Source organism: Haliotis cracherodii, unplaced genomic scaffold, assembly GCF_022045235.1.
Source record: "Haliotis cracherodii isolate W230 unplaced genomic scaffold, xgHalCrac1.p SCAF_7, whole genome shotgun sequence".
In the NCBI taxonomy this organism is placed as follows: domain Eukaryota; kingdom Metazoa; phylum Mollusca; class Gastropoda; order Lepetellida; family Haliotidae; genus Haliotis; species Haliotis cracherodii.
This window is the reverse complement of record NW_027266330.1, coordinates 50,275,436-50,284,135: the sequence shown is the minus strand read 5'-3', so window position 1 is coordinate 50,284,135 and position 8,700 is coordinate 50,275,436. Positions and strand designations below refer to the sequence as shown.

General features: G+C 39.4%; 1 protein-coding gene across 1 annotated transcript; it reads left to right on the top strand.

The window, feature by feature from the left end:
- Nucleotides 1-3,235: 3,235 nt before the first annotated feature.
- On the top strand, nt 3,236-8,274 carry LOC139448553 (uncharacterized). The gene is made up of 2 exons (XM_071230120.1): nt 3,236-3,375; nt 6,312-8,274. Exon 2 carries the CDS (start codon nt 6,514-6,516, stop codon nt 8,272-8,274), a length of 1,761 nt encoding a protein of 586 aa, XP_071086221.1. The 5' UTR covers nt 3,236-3,375; nt 6,312-6,513.
- Nucleotides 8,275-8,700: the final 426 nt, after the last annotated feature.

Genomic DNA, 8,700 nt, shown 5'->3' with positions numbered 1-8,700 from the left:
CACGCTAAAATGATTCACATTCTCTACACTCTCAGAGTGAGTGAATGAGTATGGTTTTACGCCGCTCTTAGCAATAATATCCAGCAACATCACGGCGGGGGACACCAGAAATGGGCTTCACACATTGTACCCATGTCGGGATTCGAACCCGGGTCTTCGGCGTGACGAGCGAACGCTTTAACCACTAGGCTACCCTAGTAAGAGCTACAGGTATATCGTGGTTAAAAATGGAGACTTAAGCTTGCGGTAGCCCTTAGGGCCTTTTTCACGAGAGGTTTGGCACTATTTTTAAGTTTACCTTTGGCTTCAAATGTAATTCCTAAGTAATTATATCTATCAGTAATTATTATGTTTGTATCACCAACATTTGTTTTGTCACCATTTATCTTCAGGTTATTTGTTGTTCGAAATACACTTGGACCATCAAGTAACACTTGTTCTTTTTGAATCGACAAATAGTCATAGACAAACAACAAATGTTTAAACCATTACGTGTTATATTATAACTTTAAGATTTGATATAAAGTGGCAGATCATTGGGGAATATATTAAATAATGTGGGAGACCAAATGCATCCTTGTCTTACCCCGATGTTGGAGTTAAAGGATTGTGAAATGCCTTTGTCAGTTTTCATTTTATAGTGAGTGAGTTTGGTTGAACGCCGCTTTTAACAGTATTCCAGTTATATCACAGCGTGTCAACTTAATGTGGGAGGACCAAAGTGATGCAGGTCTCAGACGTTTACCACTTCGGTGAAACCCACAAGCACGGGTATGGTGCTGACAAACCTAGAAACACAATCGGGGTGAACCGGGATTCGAACCCACAATCATAGATTTCTGGCGTGCGCAAGGAACGCAACTCTGCATAACGAATCGCGACGCCTTTGACGACTGGGCCACCGTTCCCCTTTTCACTTTATAAGAGATATCATTATATAATTTCTTAATAGTTTCCAGAAATGTTTTGGTTCCTGTTTTGATAGGGTTTCCAGTTGTAGCTGATTTTGTTTAAACGTTGTTTTCTTCTGAGTAAGTTTTATATTTACTTTTTTTGCACAAAAAAAGCCAAATTATGAGTTTATATATTGTTTTCGTCCACATTACATTTGCCTCCTCACATTCAACATCATATCGGTGGTTTTCTTGGTACATTTGATGTATGTTTGCATGGCTTTGTTGATAATGTGTTGAGGGTTTGTAAAATATCAGAGAAGGTACCAACGAGTGCTTGACATTCAGATACAAAAGGCAGTTTGAATAATTAAGCTAGAAGTAGCATGTTCACCATATATGTGACTGTTGGAATGCCAGTGTCTCCTATCCCGGTCTTTAGTAAAGGTTACATTTGTGGCTTCATGAAAAATTATGCGAATTATATGAAAACATATATTTAAAGTACTTAATGCAGAATAGACGCCATGTTTGTTTATAAACACTGACAGTAGTCCCTACTTGACCTTTGATATTTGCATCTCTATCCGCATATGACCCAAACGGATATCGTTTTTATCCGTTGGCTTTATCCTGCCGAGAAACATACCCATTATATGATAAATGAAGTTATCTGTCATGGAATTCCAGATTTGAGTCCTGTACAAGAACGGGACATAATGAATAGTGAGTAGGAACAGAAAGCTTCAGTGTCATTGCAATCAGGTCTTTTATGTCTGGCATGTTATTACAGTTATTAGGATTGACGGTGGATACAATCGGAATAATTTGATCGCCCACAGAGTTTTCATTAGGTTTTAAGAGAGTATGTCTTGGAAGTATTTTCGATTTTTCTATAGCATCCTTTACAGACAGACAGATTTATTTCGTTAATGTGGCTGTTGGAATGCCAGTGTCTCCTATCCCGGTCAATAGTACAATGACATTTTGTTGTAGGACGATTCGTCGTGGAGCACCACTTGTATGTATACTGGTTAGATTGCAGCTGAATAGATGTACACAGTTTTATTACTATTCAATGTATCATCCTTCTTTGAAATATCTTATCAACAACAACAACAACAACAAAAAGTCCTAGAAGAACCTCCCAATTCTACACCAAAGTGAGAAAATGAAACAAAGACTGAATATATTTGAAATTATAAAAAAGTACCAGTCAACCAAACAATCTCCAGCAAATTCTTTATCCATCATGATACGAGCTGTGTGGGGCCTGGCGTTGTCGTATTGGTACAGAACACCTCGGGGTAGTTGCTGGGGGTAGGGCAGCACTACTGGTCGGAGGATGTCATCTCTACGGCGTTTCGCATTGAGGTTTCCATTGATGAAGACGGGTGATGTTGTCTGGTCTCGACAAATTCCACCCCACACCATAACGCAATGTCCATCGTAAGGAACTTCTCGAACGCAGGAAGCAGCTGTCCATTCACCTCTGCGATAAACACGCTGTCTGCCATCAACTCTAAACAATCAGACTGTAAAGACCACGCGTTGCCAATCCCGAAAGCTGCCACCGTCGCACTGTATTAGCCCATCGTATTCGTCTGCGTCGATGTTCAGCGGTCGACATCTGTCCTCTGAACGGTCGGTAGGCCCTGATACCTGCTGCCCGAAGTCTTCTGGTCACTGTGTGTGCTCACCCGCTGACCCAAAGCATTCACTGCTGATGACGTCACTGTGAGGAAGCAGTTGCGGAGGTGCAACGTTCGCAGATACCGGTCTTCCTGTGGCGTAGTGACCCGTGGGCTCCCTGTCCTGGGTCTGTCCGATGTCCTTCCAGTCTGTCTGAATTGCTGCAACAAGTTTCCAACGGCAACACGGGAACAGGCAAAGGTTCTTGCAATGTGGGTGTGCGTGGCCCCCATCTGGACCATCCCAATTTCTCGCTGACGTTGTTCTGATGTTAGTCTCGGCATTTCAAATATGTTTTTGTCAAAATGTGGATGTTTGACATTGCTACTGTGCAGTTGTTATACCCCTGTGGCACGTGCATTTCTACCAGCAATGACAACACGTGATTTTACATTTTTCGCATTTTCTGAAAAACATGCGCGCATTGCTGGTAAAAAATTCAAGTACAACAATGATGCGTTTGGGCTATGTGTTTGTGCCTATTTGGGTTTGAACCTCTACAACTAATTTAAAATCACACTATTTTCACATGTGCAAAGTTTATTTTGCAGTTCATTCTAGAATCAGTAACAAAGACATCTCTGCCGTTTTCCCACTATTGACTTCAACATGAAATGATCTTTAATGTTTTGTTTCCTAGGGAGAGACACAACTATAGCTCAGTACGGTCTGATAAATGGATAGTTGTGACATCCATCTCCTACCCAACTCCGGACATCACGTTCCTGGCAGAGATTCCTGGATGGAAGGTTGTTATTGTCGGGGACACCAAGACTCCAAGGGACTGGAGGTAAACCTTACGTAGGAGTGAATAGTAGAATGGAGTGAAAGAGTGTGGGTAGGTTGGTTTAATCCCGACTGTGACGCAGGTCGTAGACTAGTGCACAAGTGTAAAACTGACAAGCCAAGTATCAGCAGATCCTGACATACCTAAGGGTCAATATTTACAAATCAAGACACGAGGGTGAGTTTCTCTATATAACATGATTTCAAAGCAAAATGTGCAGTTCAGCTATTTTGTAAGAGAATATGTAGTAGAAAACCCTGAAAAAAAATAATCAAGCCTTCCAAAGTTTAGCTGTGGCGCAAAGTAAATGACGTCTCAGTCAGACATAGAAAAAGACAAAATTTGAAGCTCTCTGTTGTCGATAAAAAAGGGTTTAAATACACTCTCTTGGTTGATGTTTATATATTTGCCACATATTTTGAATATTGTAAAACTCTGCATCTTATAACTTATAATCATATTTCAACATTCTTTCAAAATGCCTGTCCACATTGGTTGAGGAAGAAGTATCTTTCATTTAATCCCAGCGTTCAGCGTGATGCGGTGGGCAAACTAAATGTTTCAATCAGAGTAACCAAAAAGAAACCAATCTCTTTGAAATCCATGTTAGAATTTCTGCTTAGGTTTCCCGACTCTGCTTTCTGTGTTCTGTGTAGAGTGAGTGAGTGAGGTTGATTTAATGTCGCTTTGAACAGCATCATGTCACAGGAAAGTGATGCGCACCATAGACGTTTACCACTTTGGTGAAACCCTTGAAATCGAATATGGCGTTGAACAACCTGGATACATAGCCAGGGAGGACAGGAACTCAAACCCACTTTTGAAAGTCTTGTATAAGGACCGTTTATGCCTAGAATTGTTCCGGGGAATTAGCTCCAGGATCTCCACGCCTTCAAAAACAGACAGAGAGGTCCTCAGGCGAAATGCAGGAATCTTTATTATATATGACATCAAAAGGCAACAAATATACATTCAACAGCATCTAAGTATTCATAGTTAAGACATCATAATGAGCAATTAACTAGTATAGCATTTATATATTGAAAGTAATAGTTCAGAAAACATAATGAGTTATGTAACAGTGGACTCATTAAGGTACCATAGTATAAGCGCCATGGTCACTTACAACATTGTGCACAGTGAATGTCAATACATCATTCATAAATTCAGTTAAAATATGGACATAAGGATGATCTTACAATACTCTTCTTGTTCAATGAGTTCATCATTACGGTATAGTAAAATACTTTCACTAAAAAATTAATTCCGAATATTCTTAAACTTAATTACCTCAAAACTGAATTTAATTGATAAATAAGTAAAGTACATTACTGGTGCCTTGTTGAAAATATAACAATGATAACATAGGTGCTGTAACCAGGGTAACTGCGGTACAGATACCTGCGGCTTAAGCCGGGCGTCACGGTACGTGCACCACGTTAACAATGGTTGACGGCCGAGCGTGCGTCGAATCCTAGCCTTTACTATAACGAGGTAACTGCCGATACTGTCTTCACGATAATGATGATTAATCCTTTTAACACTGATCAAAAACTTTTGACGTTTACCAATTATAAGTAAATAACTTATAACATGAGAAAGTGTTTATAAAATAAATGCTGGATATTCGCAGTATTGTAACTCTTATATATAAGCCTGCCACTGAAATGCTTGTATCTTTAAAGACTATTCTACAACATGAAACAAAAAAATTACCAGTGCCTCACGATAGTGCGGATGCACTTATATGATAAATAGTTAAAAGACATTGCAGAAACAGTTTTACTTTTCGTGTATTGTGTTCTAGACATATACGGCCACAGACTGGTTATCTTTAAATACATACATTTAGCTGCCGATGCTATGCTACTCATTATATGTTTCCCGTGAAAATGCAAACAATGAGACGAATAACATGACAAAAATATAAATGCAGATAATAGAACACGCTCACCACCAAGTCACTACAGAAAACGTTATACACGTTTAATATAATGTTTAATAAGCTTCCACGATTAAAATGGCGTAATATGTTAGATTGATACTTAAACTACTGGAATACTAACGCTAGTATTTTATCCGGGACTCTCTATTATTCTCTATTATTCAGTATAGTATTTGATGTCTAGTTGAACTGCATTAACATATAGCAGCCTAGTCGTAGATTTCGAACCGTACTTTTTGATTAACTGTAACATAAGTTCATTGTACCAGCAGAGTAACAAAGTTAGAATTATTTACAGCAAGTTTGATAAAAATGGCAAAGTAATAAGTAAAAGTAACTCACCTTCAAAAACAGACAGAGAGGTTCTCAGGCGAAATGCAGGAATGACTCAATGCCAAGTTACCCCTGCATCTATACCCGCGACCTCCAGTCCACGTTTGAAAGCATGTCACTACCCATCTGTCCAGTTTTGAATTGATAACAATGGCTTCCCACATGTTGGTCAAATTATGCAAGTTGTGATATGCTGACTTGCTTAGTTAATTGTTGATAGGCTGATCGGCATCTCCAAGTGTTACGTATTAGGATACAAGTGCTGTTAACTATGAAGCATTTACTTGCTTGGGAACGTGAAACTTAAAGTAGTAGAATATATTTGATTTTGATAAAACTTGAAGAAAAATATAATGATTTTGGCACTGTTATGCTATCTTAGGCATCTGGCACGCCTGACGACGCAACTCTGCGCAGCCACTTGCGGCACCTTACACGACTTGGCCATACGTCCTGTGTAGAAGAGAAAATGCCTGAGACGCTGAGCAACTAAATAAGTTTCAAAGTATGCAGATAGCCTTCATTATTTGATGACAACAACGCACACATATGTTACTACATTAGCCAATGAGATTGCTGTAATTAGCATGTCGTTAATGAATATACGTATTATGACTCATTGAAACAATGTCGTACTCAATAAAGCATTTCAATATTTCAGGTACCCAAACTGTGTATATTTAAGTATAGAAGATCAGCGTCAACTGGATTTTGACACAGTGTCTCTTCTTCCGGAGAAGAGTTACGCCAGAAAGACAGTGGGGTATCTGTTTGCAATAGCCCATGGTGCAAAAATCATTTATGAAACTGATGACGACAACCATCCAGTCCATTCTCTGAAACAGTTTGTTCTGGATCCAACAATGTGGGGACTCTTATATAAAGGGGAGAAGCTCTTCAACCCTTACCGCCATTTTGGACAGCCAACACTGTGGCCAAGAGGCTACCCACTTGGTTCTGTTGGAGAAAACATTACAATCAAATATCAGTTAAATCACTGGAAAACCCCGTCTATTCAGCAGGGTGTGGTCAATGGTGATCCGGATATGGATGCCATTTTCAGACTGACCCGAAAACAAACCCATTCTCAGCTAAATGTGACCTTTGATGACCGGGCTCCACCAGCAATTGTTCCAGCTGGGGTGTTCTCACCCTTTAATTCTCAGAATACCCTTTTCCTGTATGATGCATTATGGGCACTACTGATTCCAACTACAACAACGTTCCGAGTGTGTGACATCTGGAGAGGCTACTGGGCTCAGAGACTTCTGTGGGAGATGGGAGGAAACTTAGGATTCTTCCCACCAAATGCTTTCCAGAAGAGGAACTCCCACTCCTATATGAAAGATGCTGTGGATGAGAAGGACCTATATTTCCAGACAGAACGCCTCGTTGATTTCCTGTCCAAATGGAGATGTGGAGCAGATAAGACATTCTTTGCATGTATGGCTAAACTATCAACTGACATGGAGCATGAACAATTTTGGGAGGAACGGGATGTACGTCTGACTTCTCTCTGGATCAAGGATTTAAATACTCTAGGTTACAAGGAACCAGAAAGAATTCCATTTGGTTTGCTTAAGGACAGTGCACAGGTCACGAATGATTTGAAATTGCCCAATCAAACTTATTTGACTGACCAACAGGTCAATGTCACATTCTGGGCACCTGAACAGACACCACCCAGGATATTTTCCACAGATAAGGAATCACCTGCGTTTGTGTCTCACATTAGTCAAATAGTTTCATATTGCAGTAATCAATCATTTAGCACATATAAACTGAAAGACTTTAAGATACCCATTACATATCCTAATCTTCTTTTAATCGTTGTCTTTAACTGGCCCCACTATGAGAACCTCGCATTTCTTGAGATGATGTATAGCTTGCATTTCCCGCATATTGTCTACTGTGGAACCAACAAAGATCAATTTGACGCACATGCTAAACTCCTACACAAACCTTTGTCCTTCATAGAGCTTGATATTGGTGATGGGTGGTTTGGTCATAACTGTTTGATACAAGCAATGAAAATGCAGTTTAGAGTTGATGGATATCTGTACATTAGCGATGACGTGTTGCTAAATATGTGGAACATTCATCTCTCTCCTCTTAACAAACTCTGGGTTTACCGCTCGAGTGTTGTACAACAGTCTGAACCAATGACATGGGATCGTCTTAAAAATCCCAAGGTTGGTTTGAAAACTTACAAGGCTGCCCTTGAAGCTTTAAATTTTGTAGATGCACATAGATATACTTTATTCACAGAAATGCTTTTGAACAATTCCGGATTTGAAAATGGTTTCTTTATCGGTGCATCAGACATCGCCTACGTTCCTGAACATTACAAAGATGACTTTTTGTATTACATGGAGCATTTTTCAAAATTCAACCTATATCTTGAGATTATATTTCCGACTGTCTTTCGTGGAATAGAAAAGTTGAATAATCTTTATGAGATTCCTGGAACATATATTCAGCACGGAGATGTTAATGGAACAAAAAAGTATTTTGAACCAAGGCACTTTTTTCTACATACTGTTAAATTATCCAAATTAATCTATAAGCCTGAAGGAAGGAAATTCTTCTGTGAAACATTCTTCCCTCTAACACTGTATGACTGATGAAGAAAGGGATCCACAAGTTATTTTGGATAATTAATTCAACATTTAATAAAAGACCATTGGGGCATCATGTATATACTCTTATAACATTAGAGTATCCTGTGTGCGTCTTATGAACAAATTATATAGGATAGGCTCAGTTATCTGTCAGTCATAAAACGCCTAGGGAATGCTCTGTGATGCAACTGGAATACTGCCCAAAGCTGCGTTAAAGCCAACTCATTTAACTGCAGAGTGGTTCATTGTTTGCACATCGCAGATGGCACATTGCTGACATTTCATATTGTATATTGCAGGATTCACGAATGTTTCTAAGTCGAGATTTCCAGTGCGGTATGCATTTGCTCCAACAACAGACTACCACTATGAAAACACATCACACTATCAATACAAATGCTACCTGGCTCTGTGTGACCCAAAAGCCAT

Coding starts and splice junctions, on each gene's coding strand:
- LOC139448553 (XM_071230120.1), top strand. CDS start 6,514: ATGTGGGGACTCTTATATAAAGGGGAGAAGCTCTTCAACCCTTACCGC.